We start from the raw sequence: 15,705 nt of genomic DNA on the forward strand, positions 1-15,705 counted from the left end.
ATTATTGTATTACTAAATACATTTATACAATGAATAAAGCATGGACAAGACATACCCGATCCTTGGTCCGGTAACTGTCCACCATTACTGACATCGATTATTCCACCATCATCAATGGTGAAATCAGTGGCCATTATATGAAGATGCCCGCCTTTCAGAAGACCACCACCTTCCACAATTATCCAACCAAATGTCAGCTCATAGGAGTCAGAATCAGCGTTTGGATTAGAACAATTTATGTAAGAGTCTGCCTTAACAACAGTAAGACCTTCAATGACGTAATTCAATGGACTTCTGTTATTAGTTGAACCCGTTTTGAAAAGTCTAAGATTGCCTCCTTGAACAAGCGTTAGATTATGTATATGATCAACGGTACCTTCGACATGAACGAACACACTTTCTAAGAATGTATCAGGCGCAAGACCTAGGTAACCGCCATCATAAACGTAGGAGCTGAAGGGTGTATCTAAAAAGGTACGTTTAAGATCCATTATTTGATAGGGCCCCACATGTATAAATCCTGTTCGATCACCGATCATGTGTAGAAAATGAAGATTACAACCGCCTGTATAAGGCTCTGGAAGAAGAGCCAAATGAGCGTTTCCAAATATTTGTAATTCATTAAATCTATAATCGCTGTTGCCACCAGCTAACCAGTGATCACCAGAAACTGGTAATATCCAAGCTTTGAATCTGTCCTGAGAAATATCTGTGTAATCTCGAATGAGATTAACGTCGTCCGTAGTTGTGCGCATGTTGTTATTGATATACAAAGTACTGTGATTCTTTTCAACATTGTAAATGAATACTAGACCGGGACCACCAGATTCGGCACTTCCGGTAGAGTAGCCACCGTGGCACTGGTACTCTCCCCAGTAAGTGACATTCTCCCGGAAATAAATGGCAATGCGTCCGCCTGACCCACCACCACCAATGCCATTAACATAACGTCCCCCGCCATTAGCAGTTATGTTGCCCATGCCTCTAAATTTATATGTGTCTATTAATATCGAGCCGCCGGACCCTCCCCCACCTATGTTTGCTTTAGCATTTCCTCCATTTGTTCTAATCTCGCCATCAACCATCAGACGATTTGACACTTTGATGTAAAGCTTTCCACCACCTTGACCTCCGATGTTAGCCCCTCCGCCACCTGCACTACCAATTTCAAGAGGTTGGAACAGATGCCCATATGGCTGTCCTGTAAGAGAAGTTCCAGCACCTTTGCCACTCGTACCACCGTGACCGGCACCTGAAGAACCGCTTAAACTAGTAGTTCCAAGACCTAAATTAACAACAGATGTCTGAGGATCCTCGGGACGGTAACCGAGTGAATCCGTATGAATCGTTGCACCATAATCCAGCGTTATGTCGGTAGCGATTATCTTCATATTAGTGCCATAGAAATTGGCACCACCTTCCATAGAGATATCATTCGCAACAGTAAAGATCGACTGTGGATCTGATACAGGATCAGTTAGTATACTTATAGTTGCATTATCTTGGATTCTTACCCACAGAAAATCAAAACTATCCGCTGGATTTCCAGTTGTATGTCCACCTGTTTGTAAGGCGAGATGGCCTTGGTGATGCAACGTCATGTTTTCTACATGGTCCATTTCTCCATGTAGCCAAACAGTCACGCCATGTATTATTGTGACAGGGGCAAGACCTAGGAAACCTCCTGCATATACTCTAACGTTAAACGGGAGATCAATCTCAATTCTTTCAAGATCCATTACTTGTTGGTTGTCAATATGCATCGTACCGGTTCTGTCACCAATCATATAAAGGAAGAAAATGTCAACTAATGTACCAACAGGGTCCGGCAATACAGCCATATGAGCAGCTCCGTAAATCTGGAGCTCGTTGAAAGAGAATGAAAATTTGCCGTTTGCAAAAGTATTATATCCGGATTCTGGTAAGATCCATGTCCGACAGGAATCATATGTTAGGTCATTGTAATCATCAATTACGTTGTAGTGATCACGAGGATGTTGACCATCATTATCAAGAATTATTGTGGTATGATTTTCTTGCATGTGATATAAAAATACAGTTCCGGCACCACCTGCCTCAGAATTTGCACCGCCCTTAGCACCGCCATATGCTAGGTATCGAAACTCAGACATTGTTTCATTTACCTGGAAATACACAGCAATTCTTCCCCCAGCACCACCACTGCCTGTATCGGACGTGTAGTTAGATCCTGCTCCACCATGAGCAGTGATATTACCATAACCTTGGATGTAGTTACAGTGCATCCAAATGGAGCCGCCAGATCCACCACCGGAAGCATTAAATGGTGCATCGGCACCATTTGCGCTTACAACACCGTCGATGAAAATCGCATCAGTGACATTAAACCATAAGCGACCACCTCCGGAGCCACCAGCTAGATTATATAAACCTTCTCCACCGGACGAGCCCATTTTCTGGGGTTCATATATATCACCGTATGCAAAACCTGCTCTTGAAGTTGCGCTAATTTCTTTTCCACCAGAACCACCATGGCCAGCACCTGCTCCAATTCCATGTGTTGCGTCTGGCGCACCAGGGTTTACAACTCCATGTACGGAGCTAGATCCGTGTGTGGTCTGATCATGTTCGAACCTGTAACCCAGACCATCAGCAGACAAATGTCCGCCGGCGTCTACGGTGACATTTTCAGCATTGATTGTGAGAAAAGTTCCGTGCATTGTACCACCTCCTTCAATAAGCATTCCTTTAACAAAGAAGGTAATGCCCTCTTCAGCAATAGGATCGGTAGTTGCATTAAGCGTAGAATCATCTTGTACTCTGACGTAATCATATTTGTAACTGCTTTCTATTTCCTCTACAGTATGGCCACCGTGTTTTAACCACAGATAACCACCTAGTCGAAGAGTGATATTATGAACATTGGCCATGATACCAGCAAGATGGATTTCTACGGCGTGCACATATGTCATAGGTGCAAGTCCAAGGTATGAACCTGTGTATGTGTAACAATTGAATGGAAGATCGATCTCTTCTCTTGTCATATTTGTGAGAAGATCCATGACTTGTTTATCTCCAACGTGTACAGCTCCGGTACGGTCACCAATCATATACTTGAAGAATATGATTATATTGTAATCATTAACGTTAACACCACTTCCTAAATTGAATGGAGGGACTGTGCTAGCTGTGTTGGCGACGTTGTTTTGGGTTGGAGGTTTTACTGCTAAATGTGCGTTTCCGTATATTTGCAATTCCTCAAATTCATAAGCATATCCACCGGTTGTACCCTGAGCGAAGGCATGCGTACCAGACTGTGGCAAAATCCATGCCCGTCCTCCGTCTCTTGTGAGATCGGACCAGTTGACATAAAGATCTTTAGGGGAAGGTGCGTTGTCATTGTCAATGACCAATGTTCTGTGATCTTCAACCGTATGATATAGGAAAACTGTTCCCGGTCCGCCGGATTCGCAATCATCACATTCTCTGCCTGGCCAACCACCATTCGAAAGGTAACGGAATTCACTGAAAGTTGTATTTTGCTTGAAATACATTGCAATTCTGCCGCCTGCGCCACCTCCACCGGAAGTTCCCATTGCCTCGTTATTGTAGTCGTAAACTCGTGCACGTGGCGCAGTTGTGGTTGGTGCATGTGTAGTAGTAGTACCACTAGCAGTGGTAGTTGATGGTTTTGCCCACGAGGCAAGTTGCCTTGTCCTGCAACCGTACCCACTTGGACAACATACTTGGTTCCTTACACAAGTTGTACTGCTACATGACTCCGTGTAGTAACAACATGTACGTTTGTACTGCCATCCATAATAACTGTGCCAAACTGGCCCGTTGTCATAGCAGCATTCTTCACCAAACTGCTTTGTGTTGTCTGGATGACAACATATATCCCGATATTGCCAGCTATTGCTTTGCTCATTATAAAACTGATCAACGGAATTGTAACAACATTCTGAGAAATCGTTGTTGCAGCAAACCTCTTTGGTTGCGCATGTGTTTCCCGAGTAATCACACATTGATTCATCATTACAGAGTAAGGAACACTTTCTCTTGGTTACACAAATTCCGGAACTACAGTCCTGTGCATCATAGCACCTGAACTCACTTAACGGGAGCTGGCTGATTGTTGAAGTAGAGCAACCTGAACCAACACTAGTGCAAATGGTTTTCAGACAAGTTTTCTCGTCCGCGCAAACTCCATTTACACATTTTGTGACAGTCTCACATCGCATTGTTTCCAAACCATCTTCTGATATAAGTTCTTCTACTCTTATATCACCACTGGATCCCTTTCCTCCAGCTGTCTGTACTAAACCGAAACCAGTCACTGTGTCTGTGTGTATCCAGATACTGCCACCGCTGCCACCACCACCAAGGCGTCCTGAGACAGTTCTACCATCTTCTCCATTAGCTGTTATCTTGCCATCTACTTGTATGGTGTTCGTGATATTAAGCCATATTCGACCACCTCCTCTACCACCGCCATCTCCGCCACCGGCTGATCCAAATAATGTTGGTTCATAAAGGTCTCCGTACGGAGCCCCACCGACGGTTTCTCCTAAAATATAGAATAATTGATTGTAGATAGACAGTGCGGTAACACATTAACCTTTAGCAAATTTTACTCCAGAATTAAAGTAAAAAGTCATTAACAGTGAGTTAAAGTATAGTTATAACAAAGATATCAACATTTATTCTTTATCTGTAACAGTAAATGTGTGTAAAGTTTAAGAGAAAATATCTTACCTTCACCACGCCCGCCGCTACCACCGTGTCCTGCACCTGAAGCTGAAAAGATACCATTGTTGCCAGACTGTGACAACGATGTTGTGCCTGTATGTCCACGACCTGGGTTTATACTTCCATACAGCCCAGATGTTCCATATGCTGTGTCGTTAAGTCTGTATCCAAGATAATCTGCATTTAAACTTCCACCAGCATCTATTGTAACGTTGGTTGATTTGAAATACAGATGTGTTCCTCTGATTAAGCCTCCACCATCAATATGTGTCGAAATCGTTTCTAAATGGATACCATGTTCCGTTGCAGGATCGGTTATCATATGGAAATAACCGCCAGTTTTCACATGTACATACTGAAATTCGTAATATCCGTCTTGCAGATTTTCAGTTTTTCCTTTTTGGTAAAGCCACAGATTTCCGTCATGATGGAGAGTGAGATTCTCAATGTACGCAAGAGTTCCGTTTAAGAATATCTCAATATCTTGGACATATGTGTCTGGAGCAAGACCCAAGAAGCCCTCCGGATAAACATGTACATTAAAGGGGAGATCAATCTTTTGCCTTTTAAGATCCATTACTTGGTTTTCTCCAACATGAATTGCGCCTGTTCGGTCACCAATCATATTCTCGAAGTAGATTGTAGCAGCTGATCCTACGGGGTCTGTTAATACTGCAAGATGGGCGTTACCATAAATCTGTAGCTCGTCGAAGTAGTACTCATTCGTGCCTTCCAAAAAAGAAATAAAAAAAATGCATGTTGTCTTGCCTAATTATTTGAGAAGCAAACTGTATATCGTGAGGAAAACTGCATTAAAGTTTGAAATAATAAAGTAACAAGAAAACCACTTTTATAAAAATATTCTTTAATAATTTTATTTTTGTGTAGTTACGCTACTTTCGATTGAAACCACGGGCAGAACTGAAGATGGTCGCTGCATGGCAACACAATTTTCAAATCTTTACCAATCTTAATCACGTTTTTATATTTATATATTTTTGTTTGAAGTTTTACATTTTGAAGATTACAAATATACTGTATGTATATAAATTACATTAAATTCCATAGCATTATACATGTACAAAATTACAAACAGCTAATTAGTGTTACCAAAGGCTAAATGAGATACATACTTGTTGGGAATCTGGAGTTTGTGCCATGTTCAGGTAAGAACCAAGTATGTGTAACGTCTTGGGAAAGGTCAGAGTAATCTGCAATCACTCCATTTTGTCCTGGTTTTCCACGCCCAATATTGTTTATCAACAAAGTAGAATGCTTATGAACTGTAAATTGAAAACATTAAGTAAAGATTAAATTTACATTCCATTTATTAACTAAGCTATCATTTTTGTTCTCAATATGGTAATTCTTTAATTAAAGAAATCAATACATTGAGCTACATGACAGTTCAATTGACCATGAAAGTAGAAAATGTGTAACATACAAGGTGTATGATACAAGGGATATGTCGAATGTATGTATAACCATGAGCCGTGGTCGTCTTCAGCACAGATATTAAAAATACAATATGCTTACCATTATGATAAAAGAAGGCCGTGCCAGAGGCGCCGTCACATTCGTTTGTTGGCGTGTCACCACCGTACACATCCCAGGAGCCAGAAAAGGTAAAATTCCTGTCGAAATACATGGCAATACGACCACCGGAACCGCCACAACCCTGGTAGCTTCCAGACGTTGAACCATCTCCGCCTATAACTTGGAACTCGCCATAGCCCTGTTCATGTATGACGGATTTATATATAAAAATAAATGATATCCAATACAAGCTCAACAGAATCGTTTAATTTAGATCAACATTTTTATATCTACATGTTTTGATATAAAATAAAATATCATGCTGTTCTATAATTTAATGTTATATAAAATGCCCACTAACATCTTTATAAATGATCAATACAATTCTATTGTCCGATTTACCTTAATGTTTGCAATGTCCATGAGAATTGAACCTCCACTTCCACCACCTGCTGCACCAGTTCCAGAAGCCCCGTTACAACTGATTTGTCCGTCGTTTTGTAATTCTTCGGTAACCCGGATATATATTTTCCCGCCACCATTACCACCAGTTCCAGAAACAGCAGTGGAAGATCCACCAGCACACCCTCGGTCTACCGGCTCATAGATCTGTCCATATGCCGCTCCAGTGTTTCTGTTGTAAGACGTACCACCACCACGGCCACCGTGACCAGCACCTATATTATATTTCATAGAAAAACCGATATAAGTCGATATTAATGAAAAATATACGAAAATTTTAAAAAAGGATTTTATTAATTTCAATAAAAACCATTTAAGAAATAGGGTATGATTTCAAAAGTAATTGTGCCAGGGAAATTAAAAGCCTAGCTTGCAAAAATCCTACCTGTTCCTACAGTGCCGGAAGTGCCACTGAAACCGGCTGTACAGGATATTGTGTGCAAGTCTCCGATGATTTCACCAAGATCATGCACCACGAGAATTCTAGCTTGGATGTCAATATGAGTAGAATGTATTATGCCGCCTCCTTGGACACGTAAAACATCGGCCTAAAGAGAGACATATAGTAAGTATACAGGATGTTTGTTTATTATAAAAGTAAGTCAATTCTGAACAGACTTCAGATTAAAATATTGTATTCGCTTGATCTCGGTTATATTTGTTTGGATTTTTTAATAGCCCACACATTCGAAGTATTTTGTATCTTTTTAATTATAAAAATTCTATATTTATTTTTATATTTTTTCTCAATATGATGACATGATCGGCAAGACAGTCATTTAATTCAATTTTCAGATCAGTAATCATACATTTTACGTCAATAACCTTTAATAACATCTACAAGAAAAGTTGCACTTTATTTTCTAATGAACATTTTTTTACTTTTATCTTTATTGATTTTATCTGGTCACATTTTAGCAACTCTGGTCAATATCTCATACCTTTATATTTATAGCATCACTGACACCTGTGAGGTCATGGGTAGACGTTATTTCTCCACCTGCCGCGACAGTAAGCTCAACAAAATCAAACTTTCCGGAAGTTGAAGTGAGACCGGTACGTTTAGTTGTTCCTTGGCTGCCAAGATACAAGGAACATCCGTCTCCAACAGTCATGTCGTTCACACCAATTGTACCCCTAAAATATGGAAGAAATGAAAACTATCAAGAGTGAAAATCCGAGAGCCAAGTTAAAGTAACGAGACATCAAACCATTTATCTGATGAAGTTATACGCAAACATATAAATTAAAAGCAAGTAAACGTAGAAATACATACTAGTAAACAAAATAAATATAAGCAATCAATATGACATCTGAGCAGCAGTAAAAAGAAGAATATAGCAAGTTTATTCATTACAAAAATAACGATAAACAGTACAAGAAGCAACATGGCATCTGGGCAGCAGTAAAACTTAGTTTATATGAAGTTTATTCATTACAAAATAAATGCAAAACATTGTGTCAGCAATATTAAGGAATTTCGACTAGAATATTTTTTAATGTAATGTTAATTTATTTTGATCGTTCTTATATAACTGTTAAGTTGAATGTGTGATTCAAAGTATATATTTACTTACCAAACGTGCATTTTGATGTCATGGCAAATAAAATCAGATGGAAGCAATAGAGTGCCGCCCTCATATACATAAACATTGACTAGAAACTCTAGGTCCTCCGGATGCTCGACTACAACCAGCTGATCCGGTCCTACATGTATACTTCCGGTCTTATCTCCTTCAAACATTAAGGAACGAAGCTCGAACGTGTTCCTGAAATTTATAAGAAGTTTTTATAAAGTTTTATATAATCTGGAATAGTCCAAGATATAAAGGATGGCCTGTTGAACTGAAGAGGGTTTTTATTAATGTTTTAAATACTATTTTCAGTCTATTTCCTAGAATACTTTAATTATAAACATTCTCAGAAAACTGCTCACTTGATGAATTACATGCTTGCACTAACGATTAAGCACTGATGAATTACCACCTAAAAATTCGATCATTTATCAATGTTTTGTGAACAAATCATTTCTCGTATCGTTGTAAAAAGAAATGCTTACGCGTCAAGATCGGGGTGTACAGCAATGTGTGCATTGCGGACTACTTTAATAGTGTTCATCTGGGTAAGAGCGGTGTCCCCAATCCATGTACGTCCACCTTCCTTATCATAACCGGCATATGTATGGTCAGTTATCTCCAGATTAGGCAATGCTTGTCCGAAATTATCGATGATCAGTGTTTCATTAGAAGCACCGGCTTTCATATCCTGTGTCCAAAATATAATTTGATTTTGTATTACATGGCACACGTTATATTGTGATCAAGATATCGTGTATTTAAACTAAACTGCAGTAGTTAAATATTTTTTAACCCTATTAGATTATTTACGAAAAATACAATCTGTACATTGTTTGGGACTTTTTGTTTTAGAAAAATAATTGCTAAACGTATATGTAACGTGAAGCGCGACAAAATACATGAATTTACATATCTTTTTTTTATAAAATTGCTTTTGCTATTCCATGTATATATGCAGAATGTAAAATTCTAACCTTTAGGTAAACAGTTCCGGCACCGGCAAGTCCACCGTTGGCAGTGTACCCTCCTCGAGCATCGAGGTCGCCGAACCAAAACTCGTTGGTTGAATAATATATGGCAAGACGTCCGCCACCACCGGAACCAGAATATGAGCCACCATTCCCTCCAGTGACCTGGACACTACCCGAACCTTCAAGGTCACGGGTCGAAATCTTGATATACCCTCCACTGCCTCCGCCAATATTACTGCTGTAGCCATTCTTTCCATTAGCTTCGATTGTTCCCTCGACCCGGAGAATGTGGTAGATATCAAGTTCCAAAATACCACCACCTTTATAGAATAGATAATTAAATTAATTTATAGTTCAGTGTTAATACAAACAAATATCACCTCTTGAATTAGCATGTGTATCGTTTCTTGTAGGTTGTAAGATCATAATTAGTTTTGACCTAATAAATTTTTAGCTCTTACATCAATCGAACATGCCAAAAGTTAGTGCTGATGAAAATTTTACGACCAAACTCATTTCAAGCAAATGGTTATAAACATGAAAAGTCTGTAGTGTCGGCGGAAAAACATATAAACAAATAAGACATAAACATGATAAAAGTCAAACACAAAGCCCTCTTTAAAACACTTGCTGGAAATTGATACGATCCGTATTAATTGTCATAACTGTTAAGGGTAACTATGCCACTCACCTGTTCCGTAGCTGGTTGAGCCTCCAAATCCACCACTGCCAAACATTTTGTCTGTGTTAAAGATGGTTCCGTACGTGTCCCCAATGATTCCACCTAGAAATAATCAATTAAAGATATTAATACAGGAATATTCATAAACACATTCTTCTGCAGTTACTTTAAATCATATTTTTAATAATTCTTGACTCTACAAGACTTGAACTTGATATACATCTTTCCGTACTAAAAAAATGACGGTAACAAAATGAACCACGTTAAAATTTGCTGATTTTAAAATAATTATTAGAAAGATTTGTTCAAGTTGAATATTATCCATCATCTTTTAACTACTGACTCTTAAATTTCTCAGTAAATATAGTTTTTTAATCTAATCATTTTATGTTAAATGTTGAATACCGCTAGGGGGCGTGGACGGTTACTTGAACTTTCCGTTCATGAACAGGCCCATCAAACCGAGCATGCAACATTTTCAGTTTTGTTGTTTTGGGATTCTATTTTTCTCTATTTTTCTAATGATATATATTTATTACAGATATTTACCTTGGTTCCCGCCAGATCCGCGCCCACCAAAACTACCACCAGAATTACTTGCTCCCTGTCCAGTACCATCAGTTAAGCCTTTGTCACTGACAGAAATGGTACCTAGTTTGTCCACTTTAAGTATATCTGTGTCAATTTTCAGATTCCTGGCCGTGATAATGCCTCCAGCTTCAACTGTGATCATACCAGCGTTTGGCGTGCGACGAATCTAAAATAGTGAAGAGACTATGACAACTGGCACGAGACTATTCAATGTAAGGCTATATCCTAAAATAGACCCCGAAGTCTAAACAAAGAGTATATACAATGTATAAAGTTCTTTTCTTTTTCTTTTTGTTACTCTTGAAATATGTATACGGGTCTATTCCATGAGATTGCTCAATGGAATTAAAAATAATTGCGGTATACATTTCCATGTTCGTATTGATTCTGTAAGTAGAAGTCAGAACAGTTTAAGTAATTACACTTTTCTTGCATATGATTGATTTACGCATATGGCATAACTAATGAAACAGGAATTGTTTAATAACTTCAATGAGAGAGATAATTTTTTATTCAAAGAACACGTATCCTACCTCAAGATTCCATACGTCATTCACATCGCCGTATGCGGTCTCGAATTGAAGCGTTCCACCATCTTGGACGGTTAAATTGGCAAATTTGTTGGTACGGATACCTGCTCTTCCAAGAGTTACAGTCGATCCTGCAAAATATATAGTTTACATGAATTTTCAACATTTTAATGTCTGTCGGTAGTTATTAACTAAATACACTGCTTACAGTTCTATTTCTTAGTAAAAAGAAAAAACAAAAACAATTAAATAAAACACAATAGAAACATAAACAAACTTTAAGGTGAAAATCATTACCTGTGGATACAAGCATATGCGTTTTTGTTCCATCTACTTCTCCCCAGAAATGACCGGAAGTTGATCGTAGGTAGGTCGACGAACAGGAAGTGGCTGATGTAGACATTCCGATTCCCTGCTGGTTCAGTGGTTCACGAAACTCTAGAGTGGACTCTGGCATGATCCATTCAGCTCCTTCGTACAGGTAAACCTCGTATGTAACATTTGTCCTTTTGTATGGCGAAACCTAAACAGCCGAACAGTAAAAATATTTTTTAACGCATAGTGTAATGTTTTAACGCAAAGGAGAATATACACAATATTTCTACATAATCATAGTACATATATGTATATAACATTTGTACCTGAAAGCAAACAACCAACATTAATAAACTACGAAATAGCACATTAATAGTGTCTATTTTAACAAAAACTTGGAAAATATTATGTCATTCGTTAAAATCTCTAACAGGTTGGGCTTATGGTTTATTTTTTGCATGAATTACGATGTATGATTGAAATGTTCGTACTTCAACCACAATTACAAAAAATATAGTATATGTTCCAATGAATGATACGGATATATCTCTTGTGAATCTATGATAAAATGACCCTTGCAGTATTTATAACTTGCAATATATAACCGACGTTACCAAATAGTCACAATGAGTAGCTGTATACACAGGTTATACTGTATATCTTTAATGTTTTACCTCTGTTAGTTCGAAACTTTGTCCTGGTCCAATATGAAGATGCCCCGTATCGTCACCATACATGAACTCCACCTGAAGCTTGGTATTATTCCCGCCCAATGCGAGATGAGCGCCGCCATACAGTTCCAAGTGTGTAAATAGGAACGTATAGTCGCTAGAGTTAGGCAATAAATACGCAATTGCACCTAATGTGAAATAAAATGCAATGTATTAAAATTGTGCACTAAGCATTTTTGCATTGGTTAAAGAAAAATATGTATGAAAAGCAATAAAGCTTTATGAATATTTTAACTACACTTTTAGAAAGATAGTCTCGAACTTGATTATGGAACAAGAAATTTGATAGTTTTATATAATCAGCAATTACTAACCTGTTTCAATGTAAGTGTCATACTCAGAAGCTCCTGCAGTACTTCCGGTGGGCTCGGTTACCTATGACATAAACAAAAGATTACTTATAAGCTGACAGTAAGTCTATATCAATTTAACACCTTTTTAAATAAGAAAGAGAATGTTAACTGCATTTTGTTCTTAATCTGTCGGACATAGTTATATTCTACCATGCATTGTTTGGATCTGAATCCGGGACATTTGCCCCTAGTATATTTGCCCCTCCCCCGCAGTCTCGTAATGTATCCTTGGACTTTTGCCTCAAGTTGAAATGAAAAGGTAGACAACCCTAACCTACGAAAGTCCGGTAGGGACATTTCATCTTCATGAATTCTCGATTTTATCTTCATGAATTCACAATTTTAACTTCCTGAATTCCCGTTTTCAACATACGGAATTCACGAATTCACGATTTCAGCTTCATGAATTCCCGATTTCAACTTCATGAATTCACGACTTCAACTTCATGAATTCACGATTTCAACTTTACGAATTCTCGATTTCAACTTCATGAATTCACGATTTCAACTTCACGAATTCAACTTCTTGAATTCACGATTTCAACTTCACGAATTCACCTTCATAAATTCACGATTTCAACTTCACGAATTCACGATTTCAACTTCACGAATTCACGATTTCCATTTCATGAAGTTGAAATCGTGAATTCATGAAGTTGAAGTCGTGAATTCGTGAAGTTGAAATCGTGAATTTGTGAAGCTGAAATAGTGAATTCGTGAAGTTGAAATCGTGAATTCATGAAAATGAATTCGTGAAGTTGAAATCGTGAATTCATGAAGTTGAAATCGTGAATTCATGAAGTTGAAATCGTGAATTCGTGACGTTGAAATAATGAATTCGTGAAGTTGAAATCGGGAATTCATGAAGATGAAATCGGGAATTCATGAAGTTGAAATGTCCCTACTGGGCTTTCGTACTAACCCCTAGTCTTCATAACCTTACTATGTTAACTATGGTGGCTGATTTTTACACGATGCGCGCTGCGTTGTCGATAGCGACAACACAACCTATATCGTTATCGCCTTTTAGTTTTGTTGTCTTTTCGCTAGCGAAACGCGCCAAACACAGAGTTGTCGCACTGTCGTCTTGATGCTAGCGAAGCACACAAAACGGCGCGTTGTCGTGCGGCACGTTGTCGCGATGTCACCCTGTCGTTTGGCTTATATATACAAAAAGTCAATCCTTCGATTCGACAAAAGAGACAATGTGACATCGCGACAACACGCCGCACGACAACGCACCATTTGGCTTTGTCGTGCTGTCGCTATCGACAACACGACGCAAAAGAATGTTCCAAATCAGTTACCATAGTTTACATTAATGCATTAATCGATTGCTGAATTTTCCACATAACATATTTGCATATTTTGACACAGGCATACATAAAGAAATATGCGTTCCCTTTTTTAAATATAATAATCCAATTGAGACCAAAATTTGAGTAGATATATCTACGCATGAGGGATTGAGGTGTAAGGGCAAATGACACAATAAATTAAATTCATTTTTTAAATTAGGCGGCAAATGATTGTATATCGTTGGATCACCAATACGACAACGAGAACTACCATGCGACAATGTAATCGACCATATGGAAATATACACATTTTTTATCCATGCCATATGTAAGAATAGATCTTTACAGAACATATATAGCTTTCACAAAGCTACTAATACTTGAATGGTCATGACCTGAGTAGGGCTCGAACCTATAATCCTGGTTTGAGTGGCAGACGCCTCAACCTCTAGGCCACCGCTCCATCCACATGTTCTTCTACAGACCCGTTTACAGCAATAAGTTTACATGTATGCATTACAAATTTGTATTATTAATCATGAGCTTTCTAGACAAAACGATTTCTTGCAGGTTTATTAAAAGATTTTAAATTGTAAGGGCAAATGACACAATAAATTAAATTCATTTTTAAAATTAGTCGGCAAATGATTTTATATCGTTGGATCACCAATACGACAACGAGAACTACCATGCGACAATGTAATCGACCATATGGAAATATACGCATTTTTTTTTATCTATGCCATATATGAAAGAATAGATCTTTACAGAACATAATTTATATAGCTTTCACAAAGCTACTAATACTTGAATATACTAATATATACCATTGGTTTTTGGCATCCATTGTCTATTCTCAGATTACTTATTGTCAGACCCTGAAAATATGAGACTCCTGGTCCTCCTGATTCACCGGAGCTTGAACTTCCACCTGAAACATCAAAAGTACTTTTGATGATAAAAAACGTTTATTTTTCAATTTAAGTAATCTTAATTACTAAGAGAGATAAATTACAATGTATCAAAATGTTTGATACTGTTACATTTACTATCAAAACATTTGAAAAACTCAAAGCACGCTTAATTTTTTCGCTATTAAAAATTGAATTCTTGAACCTCATCAGGTCAGATATGTACAGATTGAAAAATTTAGAAATGTACCCTTTGCTTGTACAAAGCCAGTGTGGAAGTCGCCATGTTGGAAGAATGCGTGCACTCGACCACCACTTCCGCCGCCACCTTTTCCAGAAGTTGAGCCGCCATTACAATAAAGTTTGCCAGTGAGCGTGAAACTTGCTTCACTGTGCATATAAATGTTACCACCGCTACCAGCACCAGCTGTACTAGACTACAATATAAATATTAGATATATGTTTCAAAATACAAGATTATCCAATAAAAGTCGATCGGAAGAAAAAAAAATCTACACTTTCATCCGGCCAAACAAACGCCGACTATTTGAAAAAAGAATGAATTCTAAAATAATGGTATTCTTAATGCTTAGAAACATGATATTTAACGTTGGAAGTTTTTAAATAAAGATTTTCTAGCGGTAATTCTATTTATTTAAAAGACATTGCCTTACCGACGGGTTCTTCCCATTTGCCGATACACTTCCGCCAATATCTATTCCCATGGTAGCATACATATGCACAAAGCCTCCGCCACGCCCACCAGTGTTCCCATTAATTGTATGACTACCTCCACCGGAACCCCAGGTACTTTCAACAAATATGGTACCATATGGAAGTAGAGCTTGCATGTGACCGTAACCACGCCCGCCGCGACCGCCATGACTGGCACCACTTCCTCCGTTTGATGATACCTGACCCATTCCTGTTAAGACGAGAGAGAAAAAGTCATCATAGAAAATATAATTCTTCAATTTGATAATTAAGATACCATTTTTCATGCCAGATTTGAAATTT

The 15,705-nt window shown here is 38.1% G+C and overlaps 1 protein-coding gene across 1 annotated transcript in view; it reads right to left on the reverse strand.

Moving 5' to 3' along the window:
- Positions 1-15,705, reverse strand: part of LOC132729860 (uncharacterized) — a 157,914-nt gene that overhangs the window by 129,773 nt on the left and 12,436 nt on the right. The window contains 19 exon segments of the mRNA XM_060715701.1: positions 56-4,549; positions 4,738-5,460; positions 5,865-6,014; positions 6,268-6,466; positions 6,670-6,944; positions 7,115-7,277; positions 7,671-7,866; positions 8,307-8,498; positions 8,789-8,994; positions 9,281-9,597; positions 9,969-10,061; positions 10,509-10,716; positions 11,084-11,211; positions 11,378-11,603; positions 12,070-12,254; positions 12,441-12,501; positions 14,605-14,708; positions 14,939-15,125; positions 15,363-15,613. Coding sequence (XP_060571684.1) covers positions 56-4,549; positions 4,738-5,460; positions 5,865-6,014; positions 6,268-6,466; positions 6,670-6,944; positions 7,115-7,277; positions 7,671-7,866; positions 8,307-8,498; positions 8,789-8,994; positions 9,281-9,597; positions 9,969-10,061; positions 10,509-10,716; positions 11,084-11,211; positions 11,378-11,603; positions 12,070-12,254; positions 12,441-12,501; positions 14,605-14,708; positions 14,939-15,125; positions 15,363-15,613 — 8,358 coding nt within the window.

The sequence above is a fragment of the Ruditapes philippinarum genome, unplaced genomic scaffold (assembly GCF_026571515.1).
Source record: "Ruditapes philippinarum isolate M1 unplaced genomic scaffold, ASM2657151v2 ctg417_1_1_1_1, whole genome shotgun sequence".
Classification (NCBI taxonomy): Eukaryota; Metazoa; Mollusca; class Bivalvia; order Venerida; family Veneridae; genus Ruditapes; species Ruditapes philippinarum.